General features: G+C 48.1%; 2 protein-coding genes across 2 annotated transcripts in view; one reads left to right on the top strand and one right to left on the bottom strand.

The window, feature by feature from the left end:
* TIMP3 (TIMP metallopeptidase inhibitor 3) overlaps positions 1-12,278 on the bottom strand; it is a 48,413-nt gene extending 36,135 nt beyond the window's left edge. Inside the window, exon 1 of the mRNA XM_080935337.1 lies at positions 11,873-12,278. Within this exon, the coding sequence (XP_080791463.1) occupies positions 11,873-11,993 (121 nt within the window). The 5' untranslated portion in view covers positions 11,994-12,278. The remainder of the gene's footprint in view (positions 1-11,872) is intronic.
* The window catches only part of SYN3 (synapsin III), a gene marked incomplete at both ends in the record, with an annotated part of 318,172 nt that overhangs the window by 93,344 nt on the left and 207,435 nt on the right, over positions 1-17,393 (top strand). The gene's annotated exons all lie outside the window — the stretch shown is intronic.

The raw sequence follows: 17,393 nt of genomic DNA, 5'->3' as shown, positions 1-17,393 counted from the left end.
ACAATGTGATGGCATCAGATCCCAGCCCCACCTCGAATGAGTGAGGATCCAAATGTAAGAGCCAAAGTTAGCCTGTAAGTCCCACTTGCCCAAGGACAAGATGCCTTCCTGGAATGCTGGGGGCTCTAGTTCTTGGAAGTAACAAGCCACATGTTTTCACTCCCGTCAACAAGTTTGAACCAACTAGACCAGATGTGTTTGGATGTAGGCGGGAGACAGGTAGGCAGGATATACATTAGGATGTATGCTTGAACCTGACTGGACCTGATGGGAAATATGGTGAATTGTGGGTTTTTCCTTTTTTAAACTTCTGTGACACATGACTTGTAGCCATTCCCTGGGAACCCAGGGATAGACTTGGCCAGAGTCCATCTTCCTAGCCAGTATTTAATTAAAGCTTGCTTTAAATTTGGCTCTAGGTTGTGGAACCGCTCTTTCTCTCACCATTTTCAGAACTATCAAGCCCCATCCAGCCTCAGTGTTCCCACCTATAAAATGGGATGCTAATGGCAACAATATTAGTTCCAAACATGTACGTTTACAGCTGAAAATAGAATTTATATGCATAACTATAAAAAGCTATTAGAACAGTTGTAGCCGTGATACCTAACTCTCACTGGCTCTCAATGTCCCGATCTGCAGAACAGAAAAAAAAGCTCCAACTTCTTCAGGGGGTAACAAGAGTTGGAAGTGAAAAAGCTTGAGTAGATATTGGCATATAAAAATGAATTGATACATTAATATGGTCAGATATTATTTTTATTCCAAATGTGTCTCTAAAGCCAAATTGCCCCATCTCTGTTGACCTAGTTTCCCATTAGCCAAATGAGAAAACTGAGTCAGGCTTCTACAAGGCCACACAGGACGTGAGCTTCCCACCTCGGGCTTTCACAGCCTCAAGCCTCTTATGGCCACGTTGAGCCAGTAGCCTCCGAGCTGTGGTTAGCCCAAATGCACCCCCATTCTCCCCACACTTCTGCAGGCAAATACTGAGGGTAGGGAGAAAAGATGCCTTACATTCAGACAGTATTTCGGCCTGTACTCTCCAGTTGACATGGCGACCCCCTAGCAATGAGTGGCCAGTAGAATCACTTAAGACTGACCTGCGCTGAACATAAAAACCCACAGTGTGTTTTAAAACCGCCACTGCAAAACCGGAAAACCTCAGAAGTAGGTTAAGATTGGTTAAATGGTAAATGATCATGCTTTGGATACATTAGGTAAGTGCAGCATTAAATGGAACTTCATTTTAAACGGTGACTAAGGTGAGGACATTTTAAAAGGAATGGGCGTTTCCCACGCTCCTTCCTCCGGATGGTGCTGGACTAGGATTTTTTCTTGCTTAGGAACGATTGCTGTGAAACTTCTCAGAGTGAGAATCAAAGGAGTGTGGACTATTTAGGGTTAAATTTTAAAACAAGTTAGGGAGTCAGGAATCTCTAGGAGTCTCCTGTGGCTTAAAGGAGCCTAGACATATAAAACTTGCTAATCTGCCAAAACATCCCTTGATGTTTTATACTACCTCAGTACCTGAGCTCACAGGGGTCACTTTGGTTTTCATCCAGTGTGTGTATGTGTGTATATATATGTTTGTGTGTGTGTACACATGTGTGCATATGTTTATGTATATGTATGTATGTATGTATTTGTGTGAGTGAGTGAGTAAGTGTGTGTGTGTGAGTAGGCCTGAAGTAAATGTTGGGTGTCTTCCTCAATTGCTGTCCACCTTATTTTTTGAGACACGCTCTCTTACTCAACCTGGTGCTCAATGGCTAATCTGCCCTGACTGTTCAGCAAGCTTCAGGCATCCTTTTGTCTCTGCCTCAGGTCTATGATTTTAAAATCACACCATAATACCGTGTTTTTTTTTTTTTAATGTGGGTGCAAGGAATCCATGCTTTCAAGTGCTTTTCTGACTGAGCCATCTCCCAGCCCCTTTTCTTGTGTTTTCCAAGTTGATCACTGCTGTTTAACATAGCAGCTGTTTTTCACTGAGCTGGCCAATGCCCAACATGGCAAAACCTGACACTCTCTCCCTTTCCCTACCACTCCCATGAGGACACTACTGCCTAGGAAGACGGTTGTCTTTCTCAGCCGTCCTCATTCATGCACGATGCCTTGTGAGTATACTAACGTCAGACCAGGAGCCAGCAAGACCCAGTTCCCATCTAAGGGAGGCAATACGACTATGTCGTAATCATGAGGGTTGGTACCTACAGAGCCCTTACTACAGGCTGAGCGGTGAGCCGAGACTGTTCTTCCCACTACCTCAGTGAATTCCCGCCACAGCCCTGTGAAGCTAACGGTCTCCTTGTGCATTCAAGATTGCACACAGGCAAACAAGAGTAAGATGGGCTGGCTTGCCCAAGACAGGCAACCAGCAAGTAAAACCTGAGGCAGGCCAGTGAACCTGTGTCCTTTGCCAGCTCAGAAACTGGGAAGGAGGTGGTACCAAGAATGAAAGTTGTGGGGAAATCATTTTGCTTCAAAAGAGCCATAGGCCATATTCATTCTGAGACCTGAGATCGTAAAGGTTACTCAAGAGGTCACCAGACACAAGGTCACTCGAAACCTATAACTTCTACAGCTGAATCAGTACGTGTATAAATGTATGCATGCATGCATATGTTTATGTGTGTGTTATTGTATAAATAACACACTAGCTCGTTGGGGTTTCTCACTTATTATGAAGAACCTAAACATCTGGCCACACTGTCACCTTCCCAAGGGACATGGATTTTCTAATTCATCACAGTTGCCCCCACTCTTTATTACGCCACTGATACCAAGGCAAGGAGGAGGCACTCAAAGCCATCGCATACATAGTTGGGGACAAACGTGGGAAACAAGAGACTGGAGACGCTTATATGTTTAGTTGATATAGGAGTAATAGTCTCATGTGTTTGATAATACAGTAGCCCTCCTTTTTTGGCTAGTTCCTGTCAGCATCAGACTTTGTGACCTGAACTAATTAATTACAAAGAAACCCAAGTTAGAAGATAATGGGTCAAAAGGGACCTGGAGCCCACAGCCACCTGCCCACCAGAGGCACAGGTTCTTCCCTATCCTGTTCTATCTCTCCAGATCTGTATCCCAGGCAGCCCCTTGGGTGGTGGGTTTCTCACAATCTCACTTCTTTGGGTGTCTGCTTGTCCTTATTGGAGAGGAAAGTACTGGGCTTGCTTAATGGTCACATGTTTGCCCTGCAATTCCCAGACTTTCTCTCTTGGAGTAAACAGGCTTGTATGAAATAATGCCACTTTTAATTAAAGGTCTAGATCTAAGTTGGTCTTCCAGTCTTTTCTGCAGCTTAGAAGGCTTCTTACTAACCTGTTCAGCAGTCAGTGACAGACCCTGAAGTGACATTGATTTTGAATTCTAGCCTTAAGCTAAGTCTGCAAGGTTGCTGTCTACTGGCAAACCGGATGTGTTCCAACAGGAAGTCTGGTGGTCACATAGATCACTGAGTTCAGTTCATGCAAAGCGTTTGGGTGGAATTTTCTCCATACTCACAGCCAGAGACCCTGGTCTGATCTTAACAGATATTAATATATTTCTAATGAATCGCCCTTCCAAGAGTGTTATTGGTGGCATTAGGTGCTCCATCCTGAGCTTCAGTATATAGCCCCCAGAATACTGACGCATCATAGGAAGTAACATCCGTGCACAAAAGGGTAGACACACACAGTCAGTCCTTCACTTCTCCAAGTGAGAAAGAGATTCCTGGGGAGGATCCTACCACCGAGGTAATTCCAGAGTCAGATGATAAACGTGAGGTTTACCTCAGATCTTACGATTAGAGACCAATGATCCCGTCACCTCAACACACAGGAGGCCTTGGCTCTCAAGACCCAAGCTGGGCCTGGTTTGTCATCCAGGTTCAGTTCACCAGTTTCCAGAACACTCCCTTTGGCTACTCTAGTGTCTCCTACTCCTTTCTACCTACCAGAAGGAAATGTACTCAGAGGAGTCTAAGTGGGAAGGGCAACCCCTGATCCATGAAGAACGTTGGACTTGGTCTTCAGAGGGCATGGGGTCTACTCCCAATACATCTGCTCTACAGTGAAGCTCCCCAACCACACCCTTCTCAGAAGTGACAGGCCATCAAATGGGCGCAATGATTGTCCTGCCACCCTGCTTTCTGCATCCTCTTAAAAACGAAAACTGAACAGTCACAGGTCCAGTGTAAGAGAGCTTTGTTTTCTGTGTCGTGTCCTAGACGAGACCACGAGAGAAGTGGGAAGCACTGAATTTGGAATAGAGGAGAGAGAGATCAGCTATGCTTTTGAAACTTAGCTATCTGTATGTGACAATGAAATTATCCCATCACCCCCCAGAGTCCCACTCCCCTCAGTAAACATAGGGACAACAGACTTCTCTGCAGGCAGCCGTATAGAAGCTGGAGTGAAGAGGCTAGTTCCCCTGTGATACTGACGATCTGTGCTTCTGCAGTCTTGCTCTACTCAGGACTTTCCCTCTACCCCTGCCCCGAACCCCCATACCTCCACCACCCCCACATCCCTTCATCACAGGCCTGTTCCACTGGCTGAACTTTACCTTGGCTCACTGGAGTCAAGTCATTTTCTTCTCCTTCCATCCATTCTCCTGCCAGGTGGCACTGGCCTAGTGACACTGGAAGTCCCTAGTGTCCCAGATGTTAATGACATGGGTGAGTGATAAGAAATATGTGACTTTAAATCAGACCTGCATGTTGGGCAGTGCTGTGCAGTGTGGACTGTTCTTTCTGGCAGCCAGGCTGACTCAGTCCTACAGAAGGCTTCCCCAAGCCTCTCTGCATCTCCAGACGTTTCATTAAGTAAATGAGCAAAAACTTAGTCCCACCACAGTTCGGAGACATCTTGTGGCCTCCTGCCGTATGCTATTTAGCTAGAACCAAGCTTAGTCTGTTATACGGGTGCTGTTTTATACAAACATGCTGCTAGACCCAGGCCACATCCTCAAAGGGTATCCATTTCAATGGGATGCAGGAGCTTCCTGCTTCTCCACCAGCCCTGGACACATCACCAGGCATAATGTCAGTGAGGTGACAAGGTTGGTGACCTACTTAGAGGTCTATATGCTCTTTTAAGATTTCAATAAGCCAACCCCAAATCTCAGGCTCAGGAGAGCCCCAAGCGTCCTTACTTCGGACTTCAGTTAGTTAGCACATCAGCCAATATGTCCAGCTTGAACCTACTAATATTGTGGCAATCTTCTGTTTTCTAAACTGTTTGAAGGGAGTATTTGTGAGAATCGATACTCAACACACGAAGCTGTGAAGCGGTACCCACTGACTGAAAAAGTAGGTTTTAAAACATTTTTCAATGTCAGGAAGGATGGCGTCAACAGAGGCAGAAGAGAATGCTGGGTTAGAAATCCAGAGACTGGTTGTGTGGCTTGGTTCCATGAAGAGCCCCAAATAACTAACACTATAATGGAATTGAGAGCAGCAGAGGCCGAGAGGCTGTCGAAGGGAACTGCCCTGAGTATTCCAGCCCGTGTGTGTCAGAGACCACTGTGCCAGAGCTGCAAAAGAAGGAGAGCTTTCCCAGCTCTAGAGAGTGAATGATCCTGAATACAAACTTCGAGGATATAGCTTCAGGCCGGGCTGTTTCTCGAGTGCTGTTAAGCAGGTAGTTTTCCTTCTTCAGCCAGCCTGAGGCTAGTGAGCGGGTACCAGCTGGGAAGGAAAGCCCCCACTTTACAAATAACTGACACATAAGTTAGGAGCCCAGGTGCTGTATGTGAGTAATTGCAACTCAGTGATAGGTCTGACTGGGAAGAGTCTGTTGTGTTTTCTCCACTGGATGATGGGGCTAGAATTATCACACACTGAACACAAAACAGGCGCCGCCTCCTCTTGGCAGTGCACGGCAGGAATGTGGTTCTAGCTTTGGAGTGATGCCCTCTGGGTGTGCCTCGTGCAACTTCAGAGGAGTTGATTTTTAGTAGAAATGGTGGCCTGCAGGTTTGGAGACGGTGGAAAAAGGGACCAAGTGATTATATGACGGGAGGGCCTAGCAGGGGTCAAGAGCCAGGCAGAAAACAGGATCACCAGGAAAGCAGGAAAGTCCAATAAAGAGGTGGGTGGAGCCCATTATTGGTTCTTACAAAAGCCTCGTTATCACACTTTATTCCTTAACCCACTTCAGAATTTTAATCAGGACTGTGGGATCATTTCTTAAAACAGGTTTCATAATGTCAAGACCCCAGAGTCTTTCTCTGCCAGGCCCGCTCTGTCTCAGCTATTTATCTCCATCTTATTTCTCCTACTCAAGCACCATCCAGATACAACAGTCAGCACAGGAAGGAGCAAAGGCATCAGTCTTCTTGCTGCCGCCGTCAGTCCCACCTCGGACACAAAGCTCTATGCCTCGATTTCACAATACTCTTTCGAAGCTGAGTTCAGGCAAAAACCAAAGTCCAAACAAGTTTCAGGTAATGAAAAGCACACTACGTATCATGACAGCAAAAGCCTATGGCCTTCTCTAACTTAAGTATCCCAGCCACAAGTCAAGGGCCGTGGCTGTCCTACCACTTAAGACCCATTTTAGGTATTAAAAATGATCCCATTAACTTGGCCCAAGTGGCCTTTATTTTGTTCCCTTTCCAAAAGATAAAAAGGCCAGCCAAAAGCAGAAGTCATCAGAATACCAAGAAAATGTCTAAAATTGTTTTCCATTTGAGAGAAGCCTGGATGTATCTCTAGCCCAACACTGTGATGTCGCCTCCATCCCCTATCTTCAGCCCCATCTCCCATGTTGTACATCTGAAAAGGACACAGTCAACCTGCAGCCCTGGAGTACAGTGTCCTTCCTTCCCACAGATACTTCCAAACGTCTGTCTGCCATAGGGCTCTCTCCATGAACTGAAGAAGAGCTTAATACAGTGACTATTCCTTCCCACACCCTTAGCACGATGAAAGTTGTTAGAAGCGTAGCTATCTATAAATAGGGGATTCTAAATAACTGATGGTAGGTCTGGAGGGATGTTATATTGTCATAGTAATATTGTCACATAGTAGTGTAAACGTTATGTAGTCTAGTTGGATACACCTTAGAGCTGGGCTACATGGCTTTAAATACTCGACTCTGTTACTTGCCAGTTATAGCACTGAACAAGTTGCTTAATGCTTCTGAGCATCAGTTTTTTTCAGTGAAGATAATAGTACATCTGCCTCATAGGACTGTTGAGAGACTCAAATGAACTAATGCATATTAATTATTTGGAGTGATGCCTAGCACACAGTAATCGTTCTATCTTAAAACCCAGCATCGGGTTTTAAAAAATTATAATCCTATGGAATACGGGAGAGAGAAAGACTACAATAACCTATATGTATATATATTAAATGATGAGACTCCCTAATAGCCATGATGGAACGGAAATGATATCAAGGGCATTTCGGGATTCAGTCTTCTAACTCTACATGGCTTTAATGAAGGAAAACTTGTGGAAATGTTCCTTAGATGATGATGTTCAGGATGCTTAAGGGGAATAGAAGGAAGTAGTATTGACTGAGGCAATGATCCAAAAGAACTTGCTCTTTCTTTGATTTTTATAGAGGTGGGTAGATGAAAAGATAGGGAAGTAGATAGATAAATAGATGGATGGATGGATGGATGGATGGATGGATGGATGGATGGATGGATAGTTGGACAGATAGATAATCTGTGTGATAGATAGATAGATAGACAGATACTGATAATAGATAAAAGACGATAGGTATATAGGTAGATGGGAATGAATGAATGAATGAATGAATGAATGATACACAGAGAAAATAACATGCATCACTGTAAAACTTTAAGCTTAAAGACATGAATATAAAAGGTCTGAAAAGCTACAAATTACTTGTGTCCTTTCACAAGGAGGAGAGTAAAGACTAAAGGGACCCCCTGAATGCCTAAACACAAAGCCAACAAGATGCGGGGGTTGAGGAGGGGTAAGGATCTGAGCCCAGCTCTGCCCTTTCCAAGGCCCTTGTATCATCACTCATTGGCTCTAGAGACCACCCAAGAGCTGGATGTGACAAAAGTGGGAAGAGGGCCTTCCTGTGTGCGCAGGCTAAAGTGTTAAAAGCCAAAAGGGACTAGAATAGTGTTGTCCTTGTTTGTCATTAATGAACCTGTTGGAATGTGCCATTCAGCAGCTGAGCTCAATGGCCCCTGCTGTGCCAGCAAAACCACAGCTACTTCCCTGCAGTGTTCTAGTCTTGTCTGTCAGGGGACTGGGACAGGGACAAATCAGTCAGAGGGGCACCTTCTGCACCCACCAAGATCCCAGTCTGCAGACTTCCTCTCTGGCTCAAGCATTGGGAGGTGGCTCCCCTGGGAGTCCCTGTCTCCTACAATCGTCATTGGATTCTGTCAGCCTTGCTGGTCTCAGTGACACACACTCACCCTTTACCTTGGCCTAATAATTTTGAGAGTCTTTTCTGACTTTAGTAGTCAAAGAGCATAGGGGATGTCCTTGTCTTTTATTGTTTGATTATAAGGCTGTAATCGTGTCTTCCTCGATAAACAGAATCCTTAATTAGAGCTGATGGCCCCTTCAGCTGCCTTCGAAGTTCGGAGGGAAGCTTCCCTAATCTAGATGAAAATGCCATCTATCCCTTTCATTTGGATTCCAGGAGCAGGTGCCAACCTTAGAATGTCAGAGGTCAGTGAAAGACAGAAAAGCCTCATCATGAAGACTGAGTGCATGCCTGGCCTTGCATGACCTCATTCAGCCTCAGTATTCTCCATCTGAGAAATGGGTATGATATCACTTAAGGTTGCTCTGGAGCGAAGATAGCATCTCTAATGTGCTTGCACACCAGTGCAAGTCTGAATGCTTCCTTCTCTTTCCTCTTCCTCAACAGCAGCCTCCTCTGGCCAGGATTCTCAACATACTACTAGCCTCATTCATTACACATGGACATGCACAGTAGGTGGCTGTCTCTTCTTCCAAGTCCAAATTCATTTTCTTTGTGTCTGTTTGCATGTGGGGTGAGAGGGCATAAATCATGCTTCTCTACAAATGGCTTCTTTGCTAAAACCACATCCGATCTGATGCTGAAGGAACACGCCCCTGACAGTGGTCCCTGTCCAAACAACCCAGAGAGATCAGCTATTCCCCAAGGCTGGTATCTGCTCCTCCCAGGCCCAGGGCTGACACCCCTCCACTCCTACCACTGCCACTGCCTGACTATTCCTGTGAATGGAGACAGAGAGAGGGGTTTGGCCTTCTGAAGCAGAATCCTCTCTACTACTCCCTTCTCTGCAGAAAACACACACACACACACACACACACACACACACACACACACACACCACTGCAATTTTCAGAATGCTCTGAACATTTCCTGTCATTTCCTGAACTAAGGCTACCAGGGGAAAATGTGCCTGGCCAAGGTTGCCCCCTTCACTCCCAGGACCCTACCCCCTGCTTCTTCAGCCAAGGCGTTGAGGGAGTTTCAGGGTCGATGACTGGAAGAGAGAAGGCCCCAGGTTAGGTGACTGCTGCTAGGTCCCTTTCTCTGCCCCACAGTGTATCTGATAAACGTCTGTATAGTTTATTCTTCTAAACACTCTGATAGGGTGCAGGGCATGCAGTTGCCATAGAAACACTTTTTAACTCCTCCTCATCTAGAAGGTTATGCCAGTCCCCTGGGCTTCAGAGAAGAAAGAGAAAAAAGACACCCGTGGATAAAAGAGACGGGCAGAGAGAAGGCCATTTTGGTGATGAGGGCTTACCACGGGGCAAGCTCGGCATTCTGTGCCCTTCCCTGGCAACATGGCATCCGGCCAGGATGAGAATGTTTGAAGGTTCTAGAAGAGGAAGGTGGCAGGCTGGCTTGAGCGTACTTCAGGGGCTCCAGTTTCCAGAGGACAGTTGGGAGCCATCTACTGGAGGTAACACAGTATCTGCTGCTGTCAGACAGCAGGTCAGCAAGCCAGCAGGCCCACACCCACACCTCCCATTTTTAAAAGCATTATCTCATCTCTTGTGCAGTGCAGTAAACTGAGGGTTGGTGAGTCTGGCTCCTTGCCAGAGCAAGGATCTCCCTCACCCCACCCCCGCCTTTTTGCTGCTACTATATTCTGGGTTTGGCATATTTCTTGGTAATTCAACTTTCCTCTAGGAAGTATATTAAGAGGGAGCAAAAGAGCTGTTTCTTGAATAAATCTATAGAAATTACAAGAAACTTGGTCAGCCCCGACCGACAGTAGGATCGTATGGAAGCAATCAGCTGATTCCAGGAGAGCCCACTGGGAAAGGGCTCCACTGGCTCAGGCTGTCAAGGTAGCGAAAGGCACCCAGGATAGAGATAAGAACCCTCTCTCCCCTACTCACACTACAAAACCAAACTGGACACACCCAACCCATTGTGAAGCTGAAAAGAACTTGGGTCATAGTCAGCACACCCAGATCCCACCTGCTAGCTCGCAGGCCAGGACCTTAGGCTGAGCAAAACCAGACAGCAACTAACTTATGGAGTCACCCGCTGCTGAGCAGAAAGGCCAAGGGGAGTCTGGGTGGGGGCACTCCGGGGAGAAGGGAGAAAACTTTCCCAGTCTTCCAGCAACCCAAAAAAGGATACTTCCAAGTGACCCATAAAGCCAGGGGTTCTCCCCTAGGGACAGGGAAGGGTGGGTGTCTGTGGGTGCTAGGAAACCTCCGAGAAGGGTTAGTGCAGGTCACAAAAACACCCTGGGGCTGCCAAATGGACCGACCTGACCACCACAGCCACCTCCCAGTCTTCCCCCTAGCCTGGCTTGACCCACTGAGCACTACCTCTCCAACCTCAGTTCTCTCTCCTGCCAGATCGCCACCCCTCCCCCGTCCTTACCACAACACACTTGCAGCGTAGAATCCCTCACTCTAGACCCAGTGGAAAATTTCCTTCTCCTTTATGACCATACTTAAATCACACACACACACACACACACACACACACACACACACCATTCTTTACTAAATCCACACTGGACAACTCGTGTCCCACCCCTGCCCAGCAAACACACAGCAGGGACATTGGACCCCAGGGCTTTAGGAGCTGGAGAAAAAGAGTTTCCAGCTTCCACACCCCCTGGGAGCCCTCCAAACAGTAATGTCCCCAACACTCGTCAGGCGCTCTGGGTTCTGCTTCTTGTCAAGTCTCTAAAATCAGCACGGTCTCTTTGAGACCACCACCGCAAGTGATGAGGAGACCTTTGGCATCTTTGCTCTTTCGGTGACAAATCTGCTTTCTCCGTTACTCTCCCTCCTCGCTTACATTCAGGGGAAGGAAAAAAAAAACCTTCCTGTGAATATAAGCGGTTCCCCACAGTCACCCCAGGCCAGCTACCAACACTCAGATGCAGTCCTCCCAGGGAGGAGGGCAACCCCACAGTTTTCTACTGTTTTTTTTTTTTTTTTTTTTTTTTCCCATCTCCCCCTCCCCCCTTCCCAGCCACCCAAACTTGGCAGGCAAGCAGTTCCATTAGCACTGGCTGGGAGAGCCTGCAGCTAGGCTGGGTTGGATCTCAAGGAAAAGAATGAAGTTCAAGGGCGCGGGAGATAAGCAATCTCTAAACGCTAGGAGTTTTCTCTCACAACTCCACCCGCACAAGCTGGCAACTTGTAAAGCGTACTCGAGGTCCCAGAACTTTAGTTAGCGTTCCAACTTTTCAGAACCATCTCTCACCCTCCTCCTCCAACTCTTTTCCCTTTAAGTCACCGGGGGAGATTTCTAGATGTCAAGCAGGGACCTCGTTCACGCTCGCCCGCCCGAGACCACTGGTTGAGTTCCCTCTGCAAGGCATCTCTCTGCACAGAGTCCCCGCCCAGGGAAACTGAATCTCCTGCTACAGCGTGCAGCTGGCTCGGGCCCTCCCGGAGCGCTTACCGATGTCGGAGTTGCAGAAGGCATCCTGGGGATGGCTGGGCGAGCATGTGCACGCTTCCGCGCCCCAGTGCCCAAGGCTCCAGCAGCCCAGGAGCACGACAAGCCCGAGCCAGGGAGTCATGGTAGCTGCTGTGGTCCGCTGCGGGGACTACCGCTCTTTTCTTCAAAGTTGCCGAGCGCTAGCGCGGACGCTACAGTTCGAGTTCACTCGCTGGGTTTAATCGTGCACTGTGCACGGTGGGCAACTTTGAGCTCCGAGAAGTGCCTTCCAAGTAGCCCGGCGGGATGCAACCAAGTGGCCAAGGGTGGCTGGAGCACTAGTCCGCGGAGCCAGCGAGTGGCCTCCGGGAGAAAGATCGGGAAGCGGAGAAGCGGGAGAAGAAGCTTCTTGGCGCTGGCGGCTGCCCGCTGCCCACTGTGAGCAAGAGGCCCGGGCTGCAGAGTGATATAGAGGCGCGAGGGGACCCAGCCTCTCGGGAGCTCGGGGTCCGCCCCCTCCGACCAATGGCAGCGCCGCATTACCTCATCGGCCCTCCAAAAAGGGGGCGGGGCCGGGGGGCGCGGGGCGACAGGGCGGAGCCGGCCGGGACTGTTCAGATCCTTATAGGGAATAATGCAGTTGTGGGCACGCGAGTGGGTGGGCTGGGCGCGTCCTGGGCCAGTCTGCGCTGCAGCGGCGTCCCACGGCCCCTTCTCCCTGCGCCCACCGGCCTTCTATGCGCCTTTGACCCAAACAAGGATCCAGTCCCAGCCACCCAGCCTGCCAGCACAATCCCTTCCGAGGGCCCCAGGTGGTCTGCGCCCTGAAGTTCTTGATCGCGCCTCCTAAGAAAAGTCAAGAAGATTTCACCTTACCTTTCCTAGAGAGAGCAGAGAGTAGGAGGAAAACCCTGGGCGGATGGCATCTGCTTCCCTCACCCCCGACCCCAACACCTCTGCCTTTGTGGGATGGCTGTGGTAATTGTCACTGGGGGTAAATGGATCTGTGGAATTACCCAACAAACACTGTTCTGGACGCCAAGCAAGCGCCTGCAACCCGGGTGATTGTGTTAGTGTAGTGGGACGAGGAAGCTAGAATAGTTGTAGACCTAGGTTAGGATGACTAAGAGGGCGTTGCTCTCTGTGGGACAGTAAAAGGAGTGACGTCATGCAAGAACATCAAGCGCAAAGGCCTGGGTCTTCTTTGAAGGACAGAATATAGGCAAAAGGGGAGCATGATAGCTGGTCTCACTGTGGCAGACAGCGATCCCTCCTTCAGCAAGGAACTTGCTGAGGTAAAGCAATCCAAAAGCAGAGTAAAACCAGATCCTGGAGAAAACTATCCAAGATCATAGCTGACTAACTGTAATCTTGCTCATGTTATTACCAACCCATTTAAAGTACCATCTTAACCGGTGTGTGTGTGTGTGTGTGTGTGTGTGTGTGTGTGTGTGTGTGTGTGGTGTGTACTCATACTTTATTCTGTCTTTTCGAGACAGTCTTGCTACGTAGCCCAGGCTGACCTTGAACTCAAGACCTACCTGTGTCAGGCCTCTAACAGAGGTAGCGATGCGCAGCACACCTGGCCTACGCTATCCGTTTTTAAAAGCAGGATTCCCATACTCCATTTCCTTATATTCCCATATTTCTTCTAGTTGGGGAAAGTGAGGACAGGTGTCCTGTGTACCCTCCAGCTGAGGGTCGCTCCCACACTCACTGGGGACGCTCCCACACTCACTGGCTGTTCTCACCAAGAAGAATTGGGTAGCAGTTCCCTCTAACCTCCGGCACTCTTTTGTAGCAATCTCTCTCCCACTTTATGCTTATCCGGTTTCCAAGGAGACCTGTGTATCAGTTGCAGAACGGTGAAAAGTTACAACAAATAGGAAAATCCAAGGGAATCCCCTATGGATCATCCCCAAGAACAGAGACTCTTAAATGACAGAAGCGGAGAGTAACATAGTAACATTCTTTCTGACTGCACTGCCCTTTTTCAGGTTGTTTTGTGTCTTTTCTTTCTTTGTGTTGGTACCCGTGTTATTTGGAGACAGGTCTCATTATGTATTCCAGGCTGACCCTGAACTCTCAATCCCCCTGCCTCAGCCTCCCAAATGCTTCCAAGAATTCCCCCACCCAAATATCCCAGCTATACAGAAGAGAGCCTAGCTCCCACATCTTCCTGTCTTATCCCCATTCAGTTCTGAAGCCCCTCCCCTCTTTAATTCTGTCCCAGGGTGCTGTGGGCTCCTTACTACTCTTCCAGCCCCATCTCCTGGAATATAGTTATATTGTTTCTTTCCTGACGGCCTCAGCTGTTTGCTGGTATTGCACATTTAGCCTTAGGAAAGTCCCAAGAAACTTGAGTGCAGCTAGTACCCAGCCGTGACCAGAGGCTGGAGCCATGGGCACTACAGGAACTAGGTTGAATGAGGACATAGTTGGTGGAATTTGAGAGATTCGCTGAACCTTGCACGGTGCCAGTCATGTGGAAGACTTTAGACGGGTTTGCAGACAAATCCCCTTGGGTTAAACATCTTACAGGCTAGAGGTCTCTCTTCTTTGCTTTCCTACTGTGAGGCCATTTTGTCCAAAGTGCCATTTGGTTTTCCTCCAAGAGAAAGCTTTTCTGGAATGCAAGACAAGTGCCAGGCAGCCACCTTCTGCTACATGTCACAGGCCAGGTTCCTCGGAGAGGAAGTCTCAAGTGTGTCTTGTTCTGGCAGCTACTTCCTTATCAGGGTACCTTCCTGAAAGGTGTTAGTGCTAGTTTAAGTTTATTCCCCCCTTGATTCTTTCATGTTGGCTTGCCCAGAATTTGGGGACTTGAGGAAATACACAGAGCATTCTGGTCAGGAGTATTCTCTTCTGCCTAAGCTGAGATGCCCTTCCCTGCTCACCTCTGCAAGGTCAACTCAGTCATGCCCCTGGGAACAAGAAGACAGTGCCCCTTGAGTGCTCATGTAGGTCCTTCCAGCAGGTAGACCTTGCAGCCATCAATCTGGGCATTAGGTTGTTCAATAGACTAATCATATGTCAGGATTGCTTCTGCTAGTGCATTTAGTGAGCAAGACTGAACGGTCCTGGAGCTTGGGTAAGAATGAAAATACCAGCTTCCCCATGCTCTTCTGACAGCTGAGAACCAGTTTATGAAACTGTGCCAACACCTGGCTCTTCCTCAAACCTACCTGGCTCACCTAGTCCCCGTGTTGGAACTTTTCTAGGAAAGGTTAAGAGTATGTTGACTTCCTATGTATCAGATTTAAGAGGCTAGATCCTTAGGAGGTATTTACTTAGGCATCCAAAGAAGATATAAAGTTGCTCCGAGACTGTTGCTCTTCATCTTCAAAAAGAGAAAAATAAGGTTCAGAAGAAAGAATGTGCCCAGTGGCCCACACTCAGAGGCAGATCCAAGTTCATGTTGTGAACCCTGATTCTTTAGCTTCTATCTGTATCACAGCTCCAAACCTAAGTCTTCCAGGCTAGGGCATGTAATAAATGTATTACCAAGACTCTTAGCTGGCCCTCAGAGAGCACTGCCCACACTAATAGATGCTCTGAGCTGACCAGCATTGTATAGTGCTGTGTAACCCAGGTTACTTCCTGTGTTTTCCTTTCTTCCTTATTATATGACCCTTTTTGAAAACATGGCAAGTATTTTTATACATGTGAATACCTCCTTTCTGGAGAGGAGAAACAGGCTAGGACAGAAAAGAAACATACCCAGACCTGAGACCTGTGACAGACATGGCAACCACATGGTCACACTCCCGATCCAGTGGACAAATCACTTCATGTACCAGTCTCCATGTTTATTGGGTAAGAGACAAAACCTTAGAATTCGCAACAAGATGCCACTCGGTGGTAAATCATTAGTAGTAATAATAATGTCTACTATTCCATGGGAAATGCTCAAAGGTGAGGTGCATGGCACTGGAGAAGATAAATCTCAGTGTGAGCAGGTTGCCCATCCACCCTACACTCCCACCCTGCTCTGTCTTCCTAAACACAAGGCTAGAAACAAAAGATGTCAGTGGAGACTGGCGAAAGCACAGAGGAGACTTGGGGTCTTGTTTCTGGTGGAGCCTCTTGAAGTTACCAGTCCATCTTTAAGTTTTCTTTCAGATTGAAGGCACAAAAGGGTCCGGAACTGTGTCTTTTGTGTTCAAAACTTAGTGGACTCTTACGCACTGTCCCACTTTTAGCTTAGATGTTACCTCCTTAGCATGACCCTTTTCCGTCCCCTTCCAGTGGATTCCCCACAGCACCTGGTTGTGTTCTTGTTTACATGTAGTTTACTCTGATAGGGTTGCTCCTTTGTCTGTTTCCCTCCATGAAGTGTAAGCCCCTTGAGGATAGAGCATTGGCAACAAGGTTCAATTCATTAATGGCCTCAGGAACCCAGAAGTCTACACTAATCAGTGTTGGGCTTGAAAGGCAGCAGCTCTTCAGAGGCCTCATCGAGCCTATTCCTCTGGTTAATGCTAGAGGGCGCCGTAAGCCAGAAAACACCCGTTCTCTGAGCCTTCAGCCTGCCGGTCTCACAGAGAAGCCTGAAGAGGGACAGATCCACACCAGACAACGGGGTGCGGGTGCCCCGAGTGGGTGAAGCGAACCCTTCCCGTCTGACGGCCACAAAGCTCTCAGTCAACATCCCGTCTGGGTCCGCAGCTGCCCGAGCTCCTCTGTCCCTGGGCTGGCTGCTTGTCAATCTAAGGGAGAGAGGCTCACTTGGGAAGCGACACACTTGTGAATCACTGATTTGGGGGCCACATGTTTGTCTGGGAACGCAGCAGAAGATGGCAGAGTCCCGCTCTTCCAAGTGGGGCTCTGGAAGTTCAACCCGGAGAAGGCGCTGACAAGCCTAGGTCAGGACCACGTACCTCGGCTTCCCTCCCTTTCCCGCTCTGGACCCTACCACAGTGCTTTTCCCAAACCCACAGTACATGTGAAAGTCATTATATTCAAAATAGCCTTCTCCAAGCAACACAGCCTGGGCCTCCCATCACCAGGAGCCCTAGCCAGACCCTCAGCAGAGTCGCTGCCCAACGCGGGGCATTTAGGAGCCTAAGAAGGTGGGAGCTTAAGGTTCACTCTGTGCCTGGTACCAGCAGGGAGTAAACACCTTTCCTGGCTTCCATCTGGAACCAATTTCATGGCAGTGAAATTGTAGGGCGTCTCTCGCCCCAGCTCCCCCGCCCCCAGCCCTGCCATGGAAGCGAAGACCCCTCTGTAAGGTCTCTGGCTGTGTTCACGTGAATGCTGGGGTTTTCGTATTTCTTTCCATAGACAGCTATTCCCAGGAATTTTAAGCCAGAAAACACATGTGTGTGGTAGAGACAGTTTGTGTCCTGTGTTTTCTGGGGTGGTGGGAAATGGGAAGTCGAGTTAAATATTCCAGTTCTTGGTTTTCTTTTAATGGCTGTATGTTCAGGCAGTCTATTTCTGCAAAGGGTAATATGATGTGGAGAGACCAAAACTTCCCCCACAAGCCTAGTTTAATGTGTTCCTTATGCCTCTGGGGTTACTACACTTTGCCTTAACA

Source organism: Micromys minutus, assembly GCF_963924665.1.
Source record: "Micromys minutus genome assembly, chromosome: 22".
Lineage (NCBI taxonomy): Eukaryota > Metazoa > Chordata > Mammalia > Rodentia > Muridae > Micromys > Micromys minutus.
The sequence above is the reverse complement of the archived record's forward strand: the minus strand, read 5'-3'. Positions and strand labels throughout refer to the sequence as shown.